This window comes from Thermobia domestica, chromosome 1 (genome assembly GCF_964235325.1).
Source record: "Thermobia domestica chromosome 1, izTheDome1.hap1.1, whole genome shotgun sequence".
NCBI classification, from domain to species: domain Eukaryota; kingdom Metazoa; phylum Arthropoda; class Insecta; order Zygentoma; family Lepismatidae; genus Thermobia; species Thermobia domestica.
This window is the reverse complement of record NC_137454.1, coordinates 141,597,577-141,622,827: the sequence shown is the minus strand read 5'-3', so window position 1 is coordinate 141,622,827 and position 25,251 is coordinate 141,597,577. Positions and strand designations below refer to the sequence as shown.

Genomic DNA, 25,251 nt, shown 5'->3' with positions numbered 1-25,251 from the left:
AAACTACGACTTCAAGAACTGATATGAAACAAACAAAAACAAAGTTTAAAAAAATCTTATAAAATACAGAAAAAATATTTTTTGTGGAGGGAAGTTAAATGATAGAACAATAAGAACATTTGACGCGATTGATTATAATGGATAGCGAATCTTTTACAGCGCCCAATTATTTTATAGTTTATCCCATTTCTTTATTGTATCCCATCAAAAAGTATTTACGTTTTTTGTGCATTTTATAAAATTTTCATTTTTATAGTCTTTTTTTTTTAAATATACATAACTCCATATATCGTAATAGAAAAATTAATAGCAACTCCATTTAATTTTATGCGTTTACAAGGTCTAATAAGTTTCTACATAAGTAAGCATAAACATACAATGAGATATACATCAATTTAAAAGAAATTTTCCGCAAATGAGTTACCTATATCTGCAACAATAAGTGATACTTTACGAAAATGTGACGTAAGTGACATCAACCTTTCCGAATGTTTATTTCATGCCTGATTCGGTCTAGCTCTACCTTATTGTGAGGTTCGCGCTCGGACTATTTAATCAACTCCTCAATCGTGCAGTATCATTTTTCTCTGCATTCTCGTTGTGCAGAAGTTCAGGATTACGCAGATGGAGTGTTGAAGTTATCAAACGTGTTATCAGTTCTGAAATTCAAATTGATCCTAAAAATTGTGTTTTTCTTTCATATATGTTTGTGCTGAATGCATTTTAGAAGAAAAGTCGTGCAATTCATTTATATTACAACAGACATAGAATGGGAAATAGGTATGACATAACACTGACAAAGGGCATTAAAATTCGAACATTTAAGTGAGTATGGCAAAACCGATGCTAATATTGCGTTGATCATGAAAATGCATAAAAGCACAGTAAGGAGGCAGTTGGTTAAGATTCGAGAAATGGTGTGTATAAAAAGTGGAAGAATTGGCAGAGTTGGTCGAAAAGTGAAATCCTCTCCTGAAAGAACAGTGCATTGCGGCGATTGTGTTTTGCAGACAGATTTCAATCATCACAAGGTCTCGCAACTAGTTACTGGTGTCAAACCTCGTTCACATACACTGAGAAACAAATTAAAATCCATGTTTGCGTTAAGCCATGCCTTACACAAAAACAACGTACAATGCATGTGCTGGCTCACAAGGATTAGACTAGTGAACAATGGCGCAAAGTATTGTTCATCAGTGATGAGACAAAAATCAACATTTATAGAAATGATCACTTGCCAGTGTATATTGCATGTCTGGTGAAGCATTTGGTTCTTCATGTACTGTTAAAACCTGGACGTACTACCCTATAACTGTCATGATTTGATGATATGTTTCTTCCAATGGGGTTGGTAGAATTCATATATATGGTGGTGCTGTTAATGCACAAACATATAAAATGATTCTTCAGACTAAAGTGATATCCTCGGGAAGAGACTTACTTATCGGTGAACTCTTTCAAGACGATTCTGCTCATTTGCCACCGTGTCAGAGTTATGAAAGGTTATATTCTGTCCTTACAGCATGTTACATCACTTCCTTGGCCCTGTAATTCGCCAGACTTAAACCCTGTTGAAAACTTATGGCGTGATCTGAATGTTATGGTTCGAGTAATACACCTAAAATAAGTTAATTCAAGCAATAAACGACGTCTGGCAACGTTGCATTCAAGTAGAGATACTGCAAAACTTAATGAACTCCATGCTAAAACGGTGTAATCTAGTTATCAACTCTCGTGGGATTAGCTCAAGTCCGAGTCGTTTTTGTACGAATCTAAAGTGTCTTTCCTAGTAAGATAGTGAAATCGGCACTTGATCCAAATTGGGTTACTATTGACCCAAAAGGATATCCTTGATCTAAAACTACCTCAAAAAAATTTTTGACCCTCTACCCCCTCCCCTTACCGAATTATCGTATTATACATGCTCAAAATTGAATATTTTTTTTATTTTGGTAGGGGTGGTCCAAAAATTTTGAAAATTCCACAGATTGTAGGTACTTTCTAGATGCAAATGTTCATTTTTTTTCAAAACTATCGATCCGTAGTTTCTTTATATTTTTGCGTATTGAAAATTTCAAAAAAATTGTAGAAAAAAAAACTGAAATATAATTAAATCGGAAAATTTTGGTCGATTATTGCAAAGTTCAAAGTGTTACTTTGTATAGCGATGATTACAGACGTCTTGCAGGGTCCGTTTTTGTAAAATATAATCCTTAGAGAAAATTATTTTGAAAAATCGAAAAAAAAAAAAAAAAACGCAATGCCAACACATTAGATGGAGCGAGCGCCCCCACGTGCGCACGCCTATAGTAGAAACTTATTCAATCTTGTAAACGCATAAAATTACATGGAGTTCCTATTAATCTTTCAATCATGAAATATTCCGTAAAACAGAAATAGTAATCGCAGAACGCGTTATTCCGAACACGAGGAACCATGGACCTAGCAGTTTCCAACACTTCTGACTTCCTGCCGACATTTTACGTATCCACTGATGGTAGGCTTACGTTTGCCTACTTTGGATGCACCTTTCATTCAGAGCATATCTGAAAATTCTGTTGGAAGCATGCCTGGGAATTATTTCCTGTAGAGAACCCGTTGTGCACACATTGCACATTGCTGAAACATACATTTTTGGATGACGTATGTATGACTTCTGTTGTGGACTGCCAATCCACGGTTTCACATGTTCAAAATAACACATATTGTGATGTAGTTTTTCAATGCTTTTGGACGACCTTAACTGAAACTATGCACATTTCCCTACAGGTCCATAGCATTATATATTCCTTTAGGAGATGGACGAAATTTCTACTTCGTTCCTGCGGAAAAGAAAGAAACACGTTCTGTTCTTGTAAAATGAGCAAATTTTGAGAAACGTGTTCTCTCTGAACATTGTAAAGTTAAGGGATACAAATTGGTGCATTATTGAGAGACCAACAACGCCATAATTGCAAACGTTCACTTATACAACATAAAAAGTCTTCCTGGATCACAGTAACAAAACCTATCATGAAGCTAGTAAGGAAGCGGTGATAATAGGAATATTCTAGTCATGTTATGTTCAGAATATCATATAATATATCACTAGAATTTGTTTGGAAATAATTTTCGGTAAAATTTGAGATACACCACTTAATATAAAGACGTCTAGGAACACACTAACAGGAATAAATCCAGTTCACAACTATCCCTGTTACTGGGTTTTCATAGAGTTTCCCCAGTATGTCATGAGCTACATGTGGTCTTCAAAAGAGTATATCTACGAGGATAAATCAAAAGCTAAAGGCAAGTTAGTGTTTCCTCAGGGAGGACTGAATGTGTCTGACTTAACGACGTGTATATATGGTGTGACGTAGAGCTGGGAATATTCATTACTACCCCATTCAGTCAAGTGTCGCCGACCAAAAGATCGCACGTATGGGTGTCCCACTCTACGGATGCACAATCGAGGATCAGTGTCCGTAGTGGGCTTTTTATAGTGTGAAAGAGCCAAACAAGCAGACACCCACCCACCTTCGGCTTTTAGCGTAGTATGGAGCAAGCATCATGACCCAGCGAAAGGTGTATGAGCGAATGAACCGCTTTAAAGCAGGACGCGTAAGTATAACGGACGATGACCGAAGTGAACGCCCATAACCATCCCACACAGAAGAAAACGTCCAATGGGTGAATGTCACTATCAGAGACTTGAAAGTGGATTTTATTTTTATAATGCTAATCCTATGAATCAGACTTGTGCTTTTTCTCCTTTTTCGTAAACGTGACCGTTGTATAGGATTAGATTATTTATTTAGAAAGACCCTGATTCGATTCCCGGTGTAACCTCATGTGCTTTGGATCCCACATTAAGCTGTAGGTCTACGTTTCATATAGCCCCTGTGCTGAAAGGGACTAAACTTTAATCCAACAAGTCAGCCAATCATGCAACATTCCTATTTGGTGCTCTAGATGTTGATTTTTTGCAACAGTCAAAATTAAGCAACTAGTCGATTGATCATACGTTAGTGGAGCAAGCAATAAGCATGGTTGCAGTTGATATACTTGCTTCGTAAATGAAAGATTCAGGTTTGAGTCTCGTGACCGGATATCTTGACAGTATTTCACGGCTTTACCCCGCAATCCTACAATACGATTACCAGAATGGTACCTTTATATAGGCTAGTTATATTTTCCTTGCCGATTTATTTATTTTTTTTTTTTTTTAGAAATTCCCTTTTGTGTGTCATTATAATTGCTCCAATGCAAAATGTCTTATAGTTGTAGCCAAAATCTTATTTAAATATATAAATAATAGAATTTTTAGATACAAGGCATTAAAGACATTTATTTCTTATTGGTTATATTGAAACGCGCTAAAGTAAGCTCAGAAGGGAAGAGAAAATAAATAGCAATCATGGGCAGTGTTGTATACATTTCTGTCATTTATCAAAATGAAATGGTGTTTTTAACTTAAGGCAGCCCACGTACGCTATTTTCAGCAAAACCGGAACTGCAGATCGAATTGCGGTGGTGTGTTGTTGAACAAGTTACCAGAAAGTAAAATTGGAACAATTCTTTCCAAACTATTTTTGTTTTAACGGAAGAATTCGAAAGAAAGAAAAAAAAATGCGCGTTTGACTTCTTGCGAAATTGATGATAGATAACATATTTGCCAGAACAAGTTTCTGGCTTTTAACCTAGTTTCGTTGATTGTAAATAATTGCATACTACTTCAACCTAACTGGCAACACTGTACAAAATAGAAAATTTGCTATTGCAGACATGTGACCTCGGAGTTGAACTTTAAAACTGTGGCGTGTTTGCGTGGATGGTTCATAAGGACGGTTGTAATACAAAAAGGAAAAAGTTGATATTTTTAGATCTTTCTGGTCATGAGAATCTCTGTGGATTTGGAACAGAAGAGAGAGAGGAGAAAGAAAGAAAGAAAATTAAAAATTAATGGGAGTCGCATGATGCATAGTGAAAGGGAAAGAAATTAGATACCACGTGCCCTATACTCATCCATCTCATATTGTATAAAAATTGATCCTGCTTTCAGTTCCTTTTGCTTTTTAAAACACATTTAGCGCCGCGGTAAATTGTGTGTAATTTTTTCTTGGAGCCTCTGTAGTAGTGTTGTAAATGAAATATATATATATATATATATATATATATATATACTGGACCGTTACACAAAACCTTTCGAAGGGGGCCACATCAATCCCCCTCTAATGGGAAAGTCTTACCAAGTTCGGACCAACGACTTCCTAAGGATGTACGAAACAGAGTATAGACATGCAGGTCCCATGGGGCATATACGACCCGAAAGAAAAGTAACTGTAACTATAGGTCCCATGGCCCTTGCGTGGCGCTGAACGTGTTACAAAATTAAAAGAATATTATTTTACTATAAATTCTCCACATGCGTTGCTCAGATGCATATGTATATGATAATAGTTGGAATTGATATGTAGATATATAGATAGAAATAGATATGCTATCAAATTGAACATGTTAGTAATATGGATTTATTTAGTTATTTTTATATTTTCAGTCCTTCACGCCGCTGGTGGACATCCTGGACATGGAAACTGAACTTCGGCCTGTTGAGTTTCTCGTGGACAGGGAACTAGCGTTTCGTGAATTCACTCAGTGCCAGCCATTCCAGGTAAGATTTTCTACTATTGTATACCATCTCCACCCCATCCCCCCCCTCTGCCAAAATGAAGTAGTAGTCCTATATATGCTCTTTTGCCAATAGCTTCAGAACGAATATAGCAATTAAAGTTTAGTTTTCTTTGAAGGCGAAATAATATTATTCTCTTTATATTATCGAAAAGTCCTTAAATCGGTCTATTCGTTCCAAAGCTGTTGACGTACTGTAAGATGATTCTTTGATAAGCTACCATGTATGAGAGGAAGAGAAAAAAATGAAGAAAGAGTGATTTTTATCTTTGTAGTATGTACTTCTAGGTATAATAATTCTACAATAATATTTATATTTAATGAAAAAACTACAATGTGAGGCATACCAATTGATAGATTCTATTGAGCCAAGCTACCCTGATACTTCTTCTCATGTGTACTTTCAAGAAAATTGACAAAAACTAATTTTTATGCCGCTAAGAAGTATGTATGTTGTTCGTGGCCCAATAACATGCCACCTGTTAGGGTGAAATTGATACTACCGTAAAGCATACCCCATCAAGCTTTTCCTTATAGCAGTAGCAAGCGGATAAGTTATATATATATATATAACCTATTTCATTTATTTCACTCTACCCTCAACAGATAAAAGGAACTCCATTTAAAAAGGGCTCACATTGATTTGTATATCTCAACGAGTTATTTAGGTAGATATATAATATGTTTCAAATGTAATTGAGGCTTCCCCGCTGAGTTCGTCCTTGATGCACGGGGCCCCTGGTGCAGTTCCCGATGGAAAGGCCTTGAAAAAATTTGAACGCATATTACGGTGATCCGGATTCTACCCTAAGCTGTAGGTCCATGTTTCATACAGCCTTGGTGCTGAAAAGCATGGTAAGCTCCAATTCAACTAACAGACTGAGTAACACGCTACCTGTTAAGTTAAAAATGATACTAAAATGTGCCCCATTAAGCATTTCATTATGATCCTAGCAAGAGAACAGTAGACACTGATTAATAGATATATATTAACTCTTAACGTTTAATTTAAAGTATCTTTCAATTAATGTTTTCAGAGCTATACGTATTTTTTTGTAATGAAAGGAGACAGTGTAATTGTCGCCTATCATTCCATTATGTGTTGAATCCAGGGCTGGATTAACCTATTTGGAGAGCCGGAGCTAGAAAAAAATATGTGGCCCCTCCTCACTTCGCCTAATTCATTTTTGTGAAAGTACAGTAGGAAAGTTAAGGGAATATGTTTCATATTTTTTGTCATATTTTATCTTATGATGATGATTGTATCTTGTATGATTCTTTTTAGACAGCCAAGTGAGATTTTGATCAGACTGGAGGCCCCAGTTCAGTTGGAGGCCTGGGGCTACAGCCCCCCTAAACCCCTCCCTTAATCCGGCCCTGGTTGAATCTATATTTCGAATAAACTATGTCAAACATATTCTTCGAGTAATATACAGTCTTCGTAACCAAGTAACGTGTAAGAAGTGATAATACTCTATTAGCTCCTGTATTTGCTGAACACACAAACCCAGATAAAGAGTAGGAGGAGGAAAGAGCAGACATTGTTTCTTTAATTACTGCATTTTCAGAATTCATAATAGAGTTCTATTGTAGATGGAAATACATGTGGTTCTTTCGCCAGTCCCCTCTTTACTAAACGCCAGACACACTTCGCAACAGAATTAAAATCCTTCTCTCCACAATTGACAATACGAGAGGGAAAATTTTAATACTGTTCATTCAACCTTTGGGATTGAAAAATTTGACAAAACCAAACACATATCAATAACCTGTGTTATATTATAGTTTCGATAATATCATTGCCTTCATCAGACATATTATTTAATGTGTGTGACGAAGCCACTGATATGTTACCGAAATTAATATTACAAACGCACAAGTTAGTAATATACATGTTTATTTTGGTCAAATTTTATTTTTATTTGAGAATAAAATGTATGGTATTTAAATCAAATAAACACAACATAAAATGGGAGAATTAGCATCCTCGATGTGTTGACGATGAAGAATTACTCAACACGATTGGTGTCAACGTATTGTGGAAATAACTTCTATCTTTGTTTAGAGAACAACATATTTAAATTGATAAACTTATCCCAATAAGTAATTATAATTAAATAATTTACCACAGTTATCAGTTAAATAAGATGGAGCAGGTGTTTATCATTATTATTGAAGATAAGGAAAAGAAAAAGAAGAGGAGACAGATCCTTATAGCATAACAAAAGTGTCTCGTCAGATTGTGCTATTGCTGTATTTATGAGCCTTACAAATAACGCGAGTTTCTCTCTCTCTCTCTCTCTCTCTCGCTCGCTCGCTCGCTTTCGCTCACTCTTTCTCGAATGAACACCCAGCCGCGTGGTGAATGTGTTGTTGCACATGGCATGTGAATTTAGTTTCCTTTGGAATGAGTTTATGGTTATATCACTTCCGTTTCTTTTTCAAATCTGGATTAGTGCCAGGAACTAATGCACATGGCGCACAACGTTACGACCTGACGCAAGTTTAATAATCGGATATTTTTAGAGGTGAAGAAACATCTTTTTTGTTATTCAAAATAATAATAATAATAGTAGTAGTAAAGTTGTGTTGTAACTATGAAGTGGGTTGGAGCTTATTTTCCAGTCATAACTCCACTGACATTGATAGATTTCGTCTCCCCCCTTTTTTTGCTGTATTTTGTTTTATTCAATATATATGAAAAGTATTATTTTATATATATTTTGCTATCATAGAGTATAATAGGTGATATATAGTGTTCTTTAATAAATTTGCATCGCCAGCTAAGATGGCAGATTTGCAGTGTAGATAAGGGCACTTTTGCAGTATTCATTAGCATGTATCATTCAGTAATCTTTCTTCACGTTGATTCTATCTAAAACCAATAGAAATATTGGTCATATTATCGTTATAAAACATTATTGTTAAGGTCCTATTATGTTTACAAATATATATATATATATATATATATATATATATATATATATATAAGGACGGATCCCAGGTGGGGGCTATAGCCCCCCTTTATCCTCAGGTATACACTGGATAAAATGGGCTTCAATCCGGTTTTACACTGGATAAAGCGGCAAACTATGGTTTAGCCCCTTCCTTGATCATATCCTGGATCCGTCACTAATATATATATAATATGATACGGTTTAATGGTTATGTAACTACATAAATATTCTAAAAAAACGTAGAAAGATTTGGTAAATCAGACAAAAATTCCACAATAGTTTTAGCGTGTAACGAGAGAAAAAAAAAGTACAAAGAGGAGACGTGTACAATCGATAGATATGATTCAGCTGCATAGATTGATATATGTAAATATAAAAATTCATATGTAGTTTACGAAACAATCGATAAAAACGAAATTTTCTATGAACCTAAAAATTGAGAATGTAATATCGTATTCATCAGACACGTTATTCTTGATGTATATTTCTTTAGGGTTTTCTGACTTACAGCATTTTTATTTTACTCGTTCTTCCATATCTATCATGTTGAGAAAGGGTAACTAAAAAAAAAAATCCCTATATATAGTTAATCAGACTGTGTGCAATGAAGATGGTGTTACATTACCAGAACTGTTACACAGATACTATCAATACATTTTAGTGCTTTGATCAGTTCTGTTTTACTAATATATGATTGATCTCTTCATTATGGTGCTAACAAGATGACAATATATGGTATCGTAAATGAGATAGAAGAGCCCAAAATAATTATTATGAGCTTTTTTTTTTTTTTTTAAAAAAAAAAAATTCGGTTGAAATAAAATATTGTTCAAAGATGAGATGTATCACATCAAGCTGAAACGAGATGACATTCTCATTCGTGTGTTTCGACAAAATCTTGGAAATTAAAGTTTAAGAATTTATGAATGATAATTTTGCGCGTTTTATCATTACCCATACTTGGTATTGTCATCCTGTCAGAATGATAATGAAGAGCTTGATGATTATTATATACTTTAGCATAATTTTCGCCGTAATAATTCATGCTTCCCCGTTCAGCATCAATCGTTTTTAAGGTTTACAAGCGAGTTCATTTGTGCTTGATTGTCTCGAAATCACCGCATGAGATTTTACTCTCGCTTATATTATTTTGTTGAGCTTAATGAAATATATCGATTGGTAGCTATACGTCACATCTTTGCACAACATCTTTATAGTTAAGTGCTAATAATATTGTAGAAATGAACGCAATGGAAAGGGACTACAGTAATGTACGTATATTGATGCAAAAATTAAATGAAAGCTTTGAGTTTTACGTCCCACGGTTATGCCGGTTAGGCTAAAGGAGACGGTGATCCTGAGAAATGAATGAAATGGTGGAATGAAGAAAGTGGGAGGAAACGGGAGAACCCCGAGAAAACCCACGCACACGGTGTTTGTCCACCACAAAGTTCACTTGGCGGGAGCAGGGTTTGAACCCGGGACCCCATGCACCAGGGGTGAACGCTCTACCACTGAGCCACCGTGGCCCCAGTATATGGATGCAGTAATCTCAGTATAATACGACTTAGGATTTAAATTCTGAAGCTGAAATACTATCAGTAAACTATTACTTCTTTTCCCTTTAATATTGACCACTGTTATTATTTATATGTTTGCTCAGACGAAAGAGCTGTTTCCTTCTTTTAGGTTTGTTAAATGTGATAAGATGTTTAATACGAATGTTAAGGGATAATGTCCATAGTAAAAACAAGTAAGTTGTTATTTATTTTCATTAGTAATGTGCTGCCTATGCTCTAACATGAAGCATGTTTTCTAGTTTGAGTGAGAGCCAGTGTTGTTCCCTTTAGGGAGGTTGTATAAAGCTTTGACATAAAATGGACATAAATGTAAAATCCACATAAATCCTCCATGAATAGATTTCATTTCAATGACCTACACTTACCCTACACTCTGTGTGAAGCCTACGGAAGTTTATTGCATATTAATGCGTGGTTTGTTCAGCGAACACTGAGGTAGTCGCAGTGGTGACCAATAATAGAATGCATCAATACTTTTTTTTTTTTTTTTTTTTTTTGCGCGATAAATGCAATCTTCACTCGTTTGTTGTGCAGTTTTCCTCTTCGATTTTATCTAGAAAATGTTGGAAGAGAGGTTCTTTGAGAAAAAGGAACAAATAAATACATTCTATTTAAACTTGAGAACTTTCAAACATTTCTGACTCCTGATAAACCTACCTCCTCATCGTAATATAGACCTTTTCAACCCGTGTTCGCGATTGCCGGTAGCAGTAAGTTATTTTTTGTACTGACCTCGGAGGCAACGGAGGTCAGTCATGCATAATGATCCTGAAACACCCGCACGATTTTTTGCAGAAGGGGGAGGGGGAAAACGACCGAAGTACAAGTGAACTCGCGAATATATCACATTCATACACACAATATTTCATGCAAAACATTATTATTATTATTATTATTATTATTATTATTATTATTATTATTATTATTATTATTATTATTATTATTATTATTATTATTAATTTCTTTTGCACACTAGACATAACAGGCACGAAAGTTTTCTTAAGGAGGATTCTTATACAAAATGATTTCCACAAATTTTGGAAATGTCTCCTCCTCAAGGAGAGGGGAAGAATTTTACTACTCATATCCTCCTTTGAGCATAAAGGCGTGAAGTTTGGTAAATGATGAATTTTTCTTAGTAAACGAGCATGTCGTTTTCACGAGTTCAATATAAAGGCTCAGATGCAGGTGATGTGATTACTGTATTTGTTGAACAACTAGCCATAGGATGCGAAATTTGGTATAGGGAGCTTCGTTTTCTTTCCTCTCTTCAGAGAGTGAATAAGGCATTTATTTATACGAGGGTCGTTCCGAAATTAATGCCTCCTATTTTTTGTGTTGAATTTGTATGTCCGTGCCAGATGTCGTTGATGTGGAGCTAATGCTTGAAGCTTCCTGTTTTATTTGCAGCTGGTCTCGTTGTTATGCGGTAGTTGGCGCCAGTATAGGAGTGTTCCAAAATGGAGCCTGGTATGGACGTGCGTCTAAAACAACGATGTGTGATTGAATTCCTCATTTCTGAAGAAATTGCGTCGATTAAAATCCATCGACGCTTGGTAAAGGTTTATGGAGACGATACAATAGACGTGAGCAATGTGAGGCGATGGACACGGCATTTTCAAGGTGGTGAAAAAGGTGTTCATGACGAACCACGGCCCAGTCGACCTGCACAGCTGTCATCCCTCGCAATGAAGAGCGTCTTGATCAACTCATCCGTGCTGGTCGTCGGATAACGATCAGAGAATTGTGTACAAAGCTGAATATCGACTGTAATGTCTTGGAAAAAATTCTGGAACATCTTGGTTATCGCAAAGTCTGTGCGAGATGGGTGCCGCGGATGCTTACAGAAGATCACAAAACTCAGCGAATGGAAATTTGTCGGGACCTGCTGGACCAATACAAAGCTGAACGTGACAATTTTCTGGATAGCATCTCACTGGAGATGAGACGTGCTGTCACCACTACGAGCCGGAATCCAGACTCAGAATCTGTTGTCAAAGCTGTAAGGAAGTGGTTAGCCTCAGCTGGTTCCAATTTTTACAAGCGTGGATCAGCTGGTTCATCGTTGGCAAAAGTGCATAACGAATGATGGAAACTATGTGGAAAAATAACAGTCTGTAGCTGAAATATTGCTCTGTTTAGCTCTGCTGCTGTTATTTATGTATCTCCATTAGTTTCCATGAAAAAAAAAATAGGAGGCTTTAATTTCGGAACTACCCTCGTACAAATTCAATACGTGGGATTCAATACGTGGGATGCAGATGAAGTGATGGCAATGTGTGAGGACTTTCGTTACTACTTTTACAAGATAAATGTATTGCTCATATTAAGAAAAAGGCGAGTTAGCATTTTAGGAGCATGTCCAACCGAGAATAAGAAGAAGTCAACTAAATTGGATCTTAACTGTTTTTTTATTTTTATTTTTTTATTTTATTTTTATTTTATTTTTTATTTTTTTTTTTTACCCTTTTATCAAGTCGTGTGAGATACTTCTGCATAATAAATGCTTTGTTTACTTGCAGCTTGTTTTCCAAGTGTGCAGTGCAGATGCGTTATCGATCCAGTTCTTTCCCCTCTCTCCATCTCATTCTCTATTTTTTTTTTCAATTTTTTCTTTCTTCTTTCACTTCGTCTCCCCTTTCGTTCTCTCGTGCCATTTAGAGGAGGGAATTTAATCTGATTGCCGAGTCGGCAAGTTCCAGGAACAAACTTTAGTTCATGTTGGAAAGTTTTGGAAGCTGACTGAAACTTCTCTACAACTTTCCAAGCAATCTAAAGTTGCCAAACAGGAGATGGGGGGAGAGGGAAGAGAAGGGGGAAAGTTCAGTTGGAAACTTTTTATCTCTCAGGAAACTGCGGAGTTTTGTCAGCATACTTCTCCGCTTCCATGTATATATAAGCTACTTTGTGTCTATGAGTGTGTGGGTTGGGTACGATGAGAGGGGTGTATTTCACAAATAGACTTAAATTAATAGAGATTTTGTTTATATAGATATATAAAAGAAAAAAAATACACAATTTTACTTTTTTTTAACAAAAAGTAAATGCGTGATTTTTCGTAGTAACTAAATATAAATACTGTAAGCTAGGGTATTGTATTCATGTCGTACGTACTAGATTTGATTCATATATCGCCTTGTGATTACTCTATCTTGAGATTTTGTAGGTATTACGTGTTCCACTAATGATGGTGGCGGTAAAACCAGTAAAACGATTGTTGAGATAGAACAAAATACCAAATGTATACATTAATTTTTCCCAAAATGTTGATTTATTAGTAATTGAAGAAAATTGCTGTTGTTTTGTTTATTCGTTATGTTGTAATGCAAATACAGTACAGTGCTCAGTATTGGGCCTCTTCGTGGAGCAAGTGAATTAGTATTATTAATTGTTAACATAAACTGGTTTTCTTGAAATGTGTGTTTCATAAAGGTTATTAAATTGACTATATTTCTAAGTAAGTCACAGATAGTTTCGTACCGCACTGTTCACTCGATTCTTTAATATTATCTAGTTTAGTAATGACTCAAATCTAATGATGATACAAGGATTTTTCTGTATGGGCGAATAGTTTAAAATGAAATACGTAGATGAATAATAATAACTAATTACTAATCGCCTGCATATAACCACGAAGACTATTTTACTCATTTGTGTACCTACATTGTATGATTGTATGTCTGCACCATGTTAGCTAATGAACATTGGCCTTTCATTGGGAGTCATGCTAGGGCATTGTGCATCAAAGTCAATTGTACTACTTTCTATTCTATAATGCCAAAACTGAGATCAAATACATTATGTGGTATTTGTCGTTGAATCATCTCGATCCTCGTAAAGGTTCCTGGTTTATAATATGTGACTTGTTGTGTGAATTGATGTGTGATGTGTCAGAAATAATTCTCACTAATTTGATGTGTTAATTGTCAGAAATATGAAAATGTTTTGAAAATCCAATTGTAGGCCTGATGAGTGAGGTTAATTTACTATCGTTTCCGTGACTGCAATAACCCAATGTTAAGAGTTCACATTTGTTGATTTTAATGTTGACAACACCATGAGAGTAGGTGTCTCGGAGTGATCCACTTTCATTTATGACCAGACTATCTCCTTCAGTCTAAAGGCCATTTTAACTAGACGTTAAATATAATATATCACTTCAATTTATAAAGCGTGTTCAACGAAAAATTTCTTTTTTTCTCTGCGATATAAAATTGAATTTCGGATCAATGTAACATCCATCAGTTATTGTACTTCCTTCATTTGTACCTGTGTTTCAAAAATTAATCGTATCATAAGATATTGGTTTATAAAATAGAAATATTTCGAGAATGACGAAGGATCATCTCAAGTTGTTTGACTTCACATATAAGTTCAAAATCTCACTCTTGGTTCAGTTTTTTGTGAGGAAAATCAGTCATACAAAGGAATTACAAAGTTAAATGAAGTAATCTTTTTACAATTGTGTGGTTTGCTGGGAAATGGGTGTATGAGAATAGGTAGAATAGGTATGTAACATTGTGTTGTTTCGAGTTCTATGGTAAATCTCAGGAAATATTTATGTAAGGAGAATGTACTGGAAGGGTGCAAAAGGGTCTGGATATCATAGACGTTTTCATGTAGGAATGGAGGAGGAGAGAAGAAACTAAGAATTTATGGGTTATGCTCCAATAAATAAATAAACAAATAAAAATAAAGTATAAGTTAAATTATAAACTATAAATAAAGTATAAATTTAACGTCTCTATAACGAATTTAAGTGATTCCATATAATAAGCATTAAACTTTTCCAGTGTGAGTTTGATAATTTACACTAACTCATCAACGTTTTCGGTTTGGCCTCGAAGCTCTCTTTCAGTACTGCTAATATCCAATACCATCAGTTTTATAGTGTGGTATATAGTCCACTTCATCATTTAAAAAAAAAAAAAAAAAAAAAAACTACATCAAGTGGGGCCGTTTGAAATAAGATTTTTGAACTGAACTGAAGCAGGGATCTAAGGATTCCTAAGAGAAACGGCCATACCCGAAATCGTTATTTTAACTGTTTCAAATCTAACAATGAGTTAAGAAAATAAGTATTGCGTGTGAATAAAGACAGTCGTTGGAGATAGATCTCTCAGCTTCCGTAGATTGCGACATCGTTGTAAAGGGACTACAATCTGTCATTCGTAAGCGATTTTGTGGTACCCTAAAATGCAGCAGCACGTTGGTTGCGAATTCTGTTTTCAAAGCATCGGTTTTATGCTTTTAATCTGTTTTATATTCACACATTATTTATGTAGCACAGTAAATAGTCTTTACACGGGAGCCAGGAGCACAGATAACAGGGTAAACCAGCAATCTTCAACAAACAGTGTTATATGTGCAAAGAATAGTGTTTCTGGAAATATAAAAATTACTGAAAATTTTATTTACCTCCAAGGCTGGACAATTATGAGTCCCGTATACATTCTACGAATCCAAATTGGATATGTCTTTATTATTAGAAATCGAAGTAAATTACTTGGCATTAGAGAAAACTTCTATTAAATCAGTTTCTGTATTTCTAGGACAGAACTGCACAAACATTTGTGAACCTTCTATTCATTTACCTTTTTTTTTTATGCTTCCTATTTTCTTATGATTCAGGCTGTTATTTATTGCAAAAGTGTGCCTAGGGGAAATTACACATAATTTAGTGTGTTTTAATCATTTATAGTGTTGCAGAGTTTAAATTATAAACGTTTAGTTTGCATTTGTTGCGAGAGTAACAGAAACAGACGTCATGAATAAATCTCTTTATTTTTAATATTTTAAATGCCACGTTTATCTCACTGCACCAAGCGTATTATCCTTGTAAGGAGGTTGGCTGTGTCATGTAGAAGAATGTGTGTATTTTGTATCGGGATATGCATCTTAGACGAAGGAGAGATGAGTCAAATATTGACTATTGAAGATGTGTATTTGATTACAGTTGAAAAATTACATGTTACGAAGAAGTAGACACCTCATTTGTCTCTTCCTCACTTTCTTGAATACTCAAGGTCATTTGAAGGTTAGTACCAGAAGGTAAAGATCGCAGTCTTCAGAGATCAGAAGTACATTTCTAGAGCTTACCGGATACTGTTACGGGTTCTCATGGTAGAAAGGGAATGAGTGATACTTTTATATAATTGAACAGGCCTTGATTAAAAACATTGCTCACCCGAGTACCGCATTATTTGATTTATTTGATCCGCTAATACGTACGAAACAAAAAGTATCCTGTTTTCAGTGTACTTTTTTGCCGAGATATCTCCAATCATCTCAGACGCGATTAATTTCATAGCGATAGCCATACGTCTTTAAAAAGCCATATAATTTGTTTCATACTACTTTAAGTAGTTTCTTTAGTGTAAATATTAATATCATTCCCTCAGTATTACGTAATGCGAGAAAGTGATGTTAAATTAGTATTATCTCGAAAACTTGCCAATCACCACGCTCCTTGTGTTAATACCTTGTTGAATGGAAAAGATGTATGTATCATATGTAATCAATTATATTTTATCTATCATACAATATATAGTCGGAGCGAGTTGTACTGGGCGCAAAGTCTTCTAAATTGTGAGAGATCAAACCAATCATTTATTTGAGAAAATTATTAAGACAAAGTTTATGTTATATGTAAGTATGTAAATAAAAAAGATTACTTCAAGAAGTCTTGATAATCGATGGTTGAGATTTTTTTTTTCTCATGGAAGGGAGATAGGGAGATCGAGCTCACAACCCCTTTAGCTAAGACGCTAGACAGTTATGTAGTAATATTTGTTGACTGAGTACACTTTGTTTCACGATAAAATGATTATGATAAAATTATATTTGTACGATTAAAAGTTGTCCAAATGGTTATTAATTATTTATAGAAAGACAATTTCATTTTTAAGTTAAACCTTGCTCAGCACAAATTACGTTACTCGTCCTGTTTTTGTGAGTCTATTGTACTTGAATCCTCCTCCTCTGGTGACCTACCTAGTATGTTCATCTATGCTTTTCTACAATAAAAATTTCTAGCCGTATTTTTCTGTTTAGTATATTTATTTGAAAAGTTGAATGCAATTCGTTGTTGTTTGTAATTGTGATGTAAAATCTGTGTGGTTGCTTTCTTCATTACATTTCTGTGAAAGCCCTGTGTAATCAGACGATTTAAAAATATGTGGATCAGAGTACACTATTTGTAATCTGTAACAGGGCTGATAATGTTAGAATTAATTCATGAAGTTACTTTCACCACAAAAGTATAGTCCATACAGTTAGAAGGGCAGTTGGTTTTCAACTCGGTGGTGGTCTAACCAACACTTTTCATTTGGAATTTGAAATTTGAAGCACAGTATAAAGTAGGAAAAATAATTCTATTTTACAATTACGAGAATTGCAGACAAAAATATTCTTAAGTTTTGGGACGGAAATACGTATACATCACAGCAGATTCATACCACGTAAACACAAAAAACATGTAAACACAGTAGACATTGTTGTTTATGACACATGAAGTTTATCTTTCGTATTCACGGTTTCTCTTTCTCTAAAGATATACATGGCAAGAAAGAGAGAGAGACTGGCTGTGACTGTGTAGGATTTTTTTTTTTTTTTTTTTTTAACGTCTTGAAGAAGGTTTTGGCTGTTGTTTTATTACTTGCGAAGAGCGCCGCACAGGAGGGAGAGGGAATAGGTTGTTTTGTTGCTTTTACTGGTACGTGTGTCCTCAATTGTGTAACGTCACAGCAAGACAGATGTCCTTGGTCAGAGCGGAGGCTCTATTTGCCATACCCCTTTGCCATGCCACTTAGTTGGTGCTGCCAGCTACAAAACTTCCACAGATGCTCTCGTATCTCTGGATCAATAGGATGGTGTGTGGCAGGCAACTGGGCGGGGTTAATGATGTTTCCAGCCATCACGTGGATCCAGGTCGTCTGAAAAGCAAAACAAGAATTATTTATCTCTCCTCCTAGAATATCTGATCGAAAAGTATGCTTTCCGTTGCATTCGTGATTTTTTTTTCTTTCTTTTTCTTATTATGTCATACATTATTCCACACCTTGACGGTAGCGTCATTTTTCAGTTTTAAAGGAAGTAAATCCTGAAATAGGACTTCTATCTGGAGCAGAAAAGGAAATTATTGGCGATTTTTTTAGTCGCTGGCCTTGAATGCACTTCAAAGAATTTTCCGTGTGACGTAAGAGTCATCAAACATATACATTTCAGGTCAGGTATTTTTAGATCTATGGCGATTCAAAAGAATCTACTGACAAAATCGCAGCAAATAGCCATCCAATATATTACTTATTATTATTATTATTATTATTATTATTATTATTATTATTATTATTATTATTATTATTATTATTATTATTATTATTATTATTCACTACATGGTTCAAGTTGCATTTTATACAATCAGTTATGTAATGTGAAGTCACGTATGTGATTATTGGTACACTCATGTGCAAAATGATTGTCGCATATCTGTAACTGTCTTCTTGTAAGAATATAATTTGATAATGATTTTGCAAGGTACTTTTAATACTGATACTATAGGCCTATGTATAATCGGGAAATATATATTTGTGGTAAATTTCATAGGAAAAGAATTATAAATACGAAAATTAGAATTAGTAAAACAAAATGTTGCTAAATGGACAAGAAAGTTTTATTTTCGTTTTATTGTTCTTATTTACTGCTGTTTTGACATGAAATTTGCCACATGCATGTCTTTGCCGATTATGCACATACTAACATTATAAGAAATACCGGGCGAATTCGTTATCAAGTTATATTCCTACAACAACATATTTATAGACATGCGACAATAATTTTGGACATGAGTGTACATACAAGTACAATAATTTCAGTTTTCTCAGTATTTGTACGTCTGTTTCTAAGTCTCTGTATTGGATTATTATTATTTCGATTATTATAGAAAGATACACAGTATAACATTTATGACTTCCCTATGGTGGCTTGTTTAATGGTAGCTCGTCCAGGGTGGCAAAGGGTCTCTGGTTTGATCCCAAGCTGTGTTTGTGGTGAACGGTATGTTGAGTATTGGCTCCCTTCTTTCTTGGACTTTTTGTTCCCCTCCTACAATTTTCGTTCAATATTGTATATTACCCTTTACTTGGGTTGACCATCCTCCTAATAAGTCTACAGGGACTGGATGTCAAAGATTAAATTAATTTAAATTAATTTTGATTGAGAAGCAGAAAAATAATTTAGTACTCCGAACGTGAGTTTTACCTTTGCACCAGACATAGTTTTAACATCTTGTGAAACACAATAACTGCAGTATAGAAATAAAATGATAGTATGCTTTAGTCAAGGAAGTGAAGAGAAAGTTTGTAGTTCGAAGGAAGGTATCCAATATAAGCATAATCTTGTCGTTTCTGTAAAAGAAATTGTGGTGTATATGAACGATTAGTGTTCATCCTAGCAATCAGGCCGTCCACGTTTGAGGTTCGAACTTCGCTACAGACAATTTTATCTTTTTTTTAAAAAAAAAAATCCCCAGTGTTTTTTCTGGTGAATACCAAAACTAACTATCTTTTAATGTATGGAAACTGTCCAACTTCCAGGTCCCTTTACCTTTCCTATTTTTAATGTCTAGTGTAATACGGGATTTTGCGTGTATCTATAACACCTGCACATAAATAAACTGTCTTGACTTGCAGGTCAGTATTGGTTCTATGGTGATTGATATTCTAATATGAATGTTAAAATATTCTGCTTCTCGTTTTATGCTTCCAAGATACAGTAAAATTTAGTAGTTTATTTTCCGTACGCCAACAATGTGGCAGTAGTTGATAGAGAGAACCTGTGCTTCATTCATTTTTACAGTTTTTGACGTAAACAGAAGCTATTAGTCATTGGAGATTTAATCCAAGAGTGTTCTTGATACAGTATAAAATCAGTGGTGCCCACCCACCCTTATGTCCATGACGCCCCCCCCCCCCCCAATTGTCTACCCGTAGGTGTTCTTCCATGAAAAAAATCTTTTCCATTAATTTTTACGCCCCCTCAAACATATTTTTACAGATTTTTAACCCCCCCCCCAAATATTTCAATGACGCACTTTGCGTCATAGCCCCCCCTTGTGGGCACCCCTGATAAAATGAATGTCAACTGACACCTCTGCCGTGTCGTGACAAAACGCTGTAACTTTGACGGAGAAGTTTTGCGAAAATGAGCCGTAAAGTTTTCATTCGAAAATGTGATCTGTATCGTGTAGAACCAGTGTAACTAGGCAATAATGGTCAACCAATCAGTTTTCACTAAATTTAATCACACAACATGCATTTACGTAACATTACATGTAACCACGTGTTTCCAAAGTCAAGATACACTGGTTCTACACGATACAGATCACATTTTCGAATGAAAACTTTAAGGCTCATTTTCGCAAAACTTCTCCGCCAAAGTTACAGCGTTTGGCCACGACACGGCAGACCTTAAAACCGTCTTGTTGACATTTTCATTCATTGAACTTCAAATTCTGCCTGTTTCGCAAGGTTATTCGTGTTGTAGATAGTAGCATCTGGTTTGTAATGGACGAAAAAGGAATGCCTGCAGTTGTCTGTCACGAAGTTCTTTATTACGGTATGAAAAGAATAATGATGAATGATATATACAAGTATGAGAAAAGTGTGAAGAAACGAGTGTCCTCAGAAACTAGTGTCCACACGGGGAAATAACGTATGACCTTGTGAGTCCTAGACGATTTGAATATGTTCTTTGTACCTCGCAACAAGAGTAAACCGATTTCATGAATGGTACTGTATTTTTTTTTTTTACCAGTACTGTTTCTGTCGTTTGTTCTGCCTGAAGACAGTCTCTAGCCCACTTACCCTATGACCACTAATCCAGTTATGCACGGATAGGATGGCTAGTTTCTATCCCTTGCAGTTTAAAAAGATTATGGAAGACTGATAATTACCAGCTGGAGTAGAGAAACAGGTTGAGAATTAGGCCAAGAAATACCACGGGTATTCAAGAATTGTGTACATGTCAGTTAATATTCCTTCGATATAAAGGATTACAGTGTAAATGAGCCATAATCTTCACAGAAAGTTATCAGTACTGCCATTTCCTTTTATTATTTCTGCTTAACGAAATTGGTTCTTTCTGATTGAGTCTATAAGATGAAATGTGCGGTCGTGAAATTGGATATTTTGAGAATTGTTGTAGCAGACACATACAAACATGATTTCATATTATATTGCTGCGATGGAAGAAAGAACTGAGTTTTAACTTCGGACTACCTTAGCGAACTACTTGTTACAGTGAAATTTGGAAAACAGTCGTTCTTCAAGTCCATGGGAACTTTACTAATTTTGCACACAGAGTATCTAATATTACTTCCTGTATATGGGTTAAACTGAAAGGTCCTTAAAGGTAGTTCAGAGTGTGTGTATGCATATATATATGAACGTGTGCGAGAGAGAAATAATGTTTACATACAATAGCTTTCTTTTAGGTATTTAAAACTCGTCATTGATGATTTGCAAAACAAAGCGTTACCATTCACTTTTTTCTCCTATTGAATAGAAACCCTTCCTGCCTTCCCGCTATAGTGAGACTCTTTTTCTCTCTCTCTCTTTCGTATGTTGCGAATTAATTAACAACGAGAGCTTATCGCCGGAAGCAAAGGACGAGCTATTTTCATTGCGTGTGTGAGGCTGCCGTTCCGTTGCTACGGGAGATGCGATCGATAGTGTTGCTAGGAGAGAGTACTGTTGGATGGGGGATATATATATATATATACTAGCTCTCTCCTCTCTTCCATTCTCGGAACATTGAAGCATCGGTAGAAAGCGGGGGGAAAGAGAAGAGAGGGGATGGAGAATAACTTTAAAGATGAAAGCTGAAGTCGCGTAGTCGACATAATTAACGACTTGGCGACTTTCTGAAAGACTCGTAAAAAAATAATAATTGTGTTACAAAGTGTACAAACTCCTCAGAACAGTTTATGTAATGAAATTTTCAACTCCTGTACTGGAACTGGAAAAGTAGGTGGCAATATAGAGCTAATCACGAATGGTCGTGTATTTCTATAACACTATATATAGGCTGCAGCAAATTCGCAGTGGTGGAACAGTTATGATAGCAATAAAAATATAAAAGCCTTTACGTGTGGAATGTAAACATATATCTATTGTCTAATTATGCAAAATTATTTTTCTCGTGTTTCGACAGCTTGATTTGTTTACCCTTTTTAGAGTTTGGGATAAATATATGGCAATAAATAGGATGTGATAGCTGAAGTTGTGAATAGAAATGTATCTTTCTAAAACCATTTGAGCGTCGCAGCTTCTGATATTAATCCAGTTTTGTCTCATGTAAGGGGCTGGAGCTAGATCGTCAATAGCGATTGACATCGCGATAGTATTGATACAGTTATGTCCTAATCGTGACTCTGCATAGTGCAGTGGCGTATTTACGATTTTGTTTCGGGGAGGACTTTGCTAACTTTCGGGGGGGGGGGGGCTTTGCCTGAAAATGTGAAAATTCTGCAAGATATATCATATACTTTACTATAGTAAGTAACATTTCGGGGGGAGGCTTAAGCCCGGAAGCCACCCCCCTAAATACGCCACTGGCATAGTGTAATCGCTGCGGTACCGGGTACGATTCCCGGTGCGGAAAAGATGTAACAGCTTTTTTAGGCTGGCTATCCTTTGTGAAGTTTTGCTTCTGGTTTCCTCATTCATACTATGAGGAATGACACTTAACATAGATCCCATGCCACTTCCTTCATACTCCGAGATAGTGTGCTCGCCGAGGGATGCCATCCTTCTACGTGACGGACTTAAGGTATAGATGCCTGTAATGCCCAGAAATACGTATAAATAAATAATGTCCTAATCAGTATTCTGCCAAGTCTAAATAAAAGCAAAGACATACAATCCCTTTGTTTTGTGATACGCATAATGTGTTAATCTGTTCAGAGATATCCAAGATATATGAGATGTCCCGCGTAGTAAGGACGAATTCAAGAAGAGGCTGCTACGTGCAGTCTGAGTAATAATAGCTAACTGATCTCAAAGCAGCTAATTGTTGTGCTTATATCTGTAGAGTGTTGTTTTTTTCTCTTAATATGTACCTAGGCGTATATATACAAAACGTAACTTAATTAGTGTAAGAAACGTCAGGAAGTGATTGCTGACACCGAGAAAGCGAAAAAAGGTTCTATGGACATATAGCATATTTGACGTATTTGCAGAGTTAGCGAGAGCCGAAAGTATCAAAATCCAAGCTTCCAGATAGCAGTGTAGAAAGTCTAGAGGTAGTGCTGGTGTTCAATACGTAGTCGTTCGGATCACACACACACAGGTGGTACTTGTGTTCAAAACGCTACAGTACAGAAGTGTCGCTGCAAGTGTTGCGTAGTAGGGATGACCACAAAGTTCCGGTTCTCGGAGACCCGGTTTTCAGAACCGGTTCTGGACCTGGATCCGAAAACCCGGTTCCAGAATCGGATCTCAGGAACCGGTTCCAGACCTGGATCCGAAAGCCCCCAAAGACCTGTAAAGGAAGCACAAAGTTCACCTTCAAAACACTGCAAAGAGGACCATGCGCTTGTATCCTCCCCGCCCAGACCCGCTTGTGTCCCCCCCAGAAAAAATTGGTCCACCAGTGAATGTTTAGCCAAATGAGTTGACCAGTTTGCCTGTTTAGCCAATGAGTTTGCCAGTTACCCAGTTTATTTAGCCAAATGAGACAAGCGGCCACCGCTTGGGCGCCTGCCTGTCGCTTCTACCATTTCATCTAGCACACTGTTCACAGCCTGCCAGCAGCTCGGGTTTAGCGTAGGGATGGTCACAAAGTTTCGGTTCCAGCGGAAACGGTTCCGGGAGGAACCGGTTCTTAGAGATCCGCTTTTCAGAACCGGTTCCAGAACCGGATCTTGGGAACAGGTTCCAGACCTGGATCCGAAGAACCGGTTCCGGAACCGGATCTTCTAGGACCGGATCCGCCAGGAACCGGTTCTGGCCATCCCAATTGCATAGGACAAATGGAAATGCTTGACTAAAACATGGGCGTTGTTATTCAAACCGCGGACAAACCGACATGCTATTCAAACATGCAACAAACCGACCTGATTACCTGCTCATGTGGATGCTGGTCGAATCCGTCGTATACGAACACTTGTTATGGACGAATATATGTCAGATGCTTTGGACAGTGAGTAAGATATGAGTACAAGGAAACTTGCCCGTGAAATGCATGTTAGTCTCATGACTGTCGGTGGGTTACATGAAAATGCCTTGTAGTCATACCATCTGCAAAGCATACAAGGCCTGACAAAAGAGGATTTCTAACCACGTGAAGCATCCTGCCAATGGTTCATTCAACAGACCTCTACCATCATGCTGTTTCAGACATCTGTACTGTTCACTGACGAGGCCACGTTTGGAAGGGGTGGTATCATCTACGTGTATAACACACATACATGGGCAGGTGAACATCCCTATGGTGCGGCTGTCACTCATCACCACCAATTTGGACTCAGTGTATGGTGTGGTATTAACATAATCAACTGATCGGCCCATATGTGTCACCTCGAAGATCGAATGGAGCACAATATTTGATCTTCCTGCAGCGTACATCGACCAAATAACTGTAAAATGTTACCCTAGCAAATGTAGTACATGCATGATAGGGCTCCCACGCACTTAAATGTGAATTTCCGCCGGTGGTTGAAGAACAATTTCCCAAAACGTTGGATCGCAGTCTTTGGACTTGAATCCACTGAAATTTTATCTATGGGGGGACATTAAAAGTGTATGCTACTCCTGTCAACGATGTCAATGACCTAGAAAGCCTATCCACAACGCCTGTGCAACTATTCGCTATGACCCAGGTATCTTCGAATGAGTTCTCCAACCCAGGATCCAGCGTTGTCATGCATGCATTCCTGTCCATGGCAGACAATTTGAACATCTGTGATGTTCCCGACGAACGTACGTTTGTGTGTCTCTGCATATCGATATTTACCACTTCGAACGCACTGTTTCCACGCTTTCGGCCCT

The 25,251-nt window shown here is 36.4% G+C and overlaps 1 protein-coding gene across 2 annotated transcripts in view; it reads left to right on the top strand.

Annotated features, from left to right (window-relative positions):
- The window catches only part of Kdm3 (Lysine demethylase 3), a 674,618-nt gene that overhangs the window by 203,364 nt on the left and 446,003 nt on the right, over positions 1–25,251 (top strand). For both annotated transcript variants that reach the window (XM_081763856.1, XM_081763854.1), the window contains exon 3: positions 5,537–5,650. In XM_081763856.1, the coding sequence (XP_081619982.1) occupies positions 5,537–5,650 (114 nt within the window). The remainder of the gene's footprint in view (positions 1–5,536; positions 5,651–25,251) is intronic.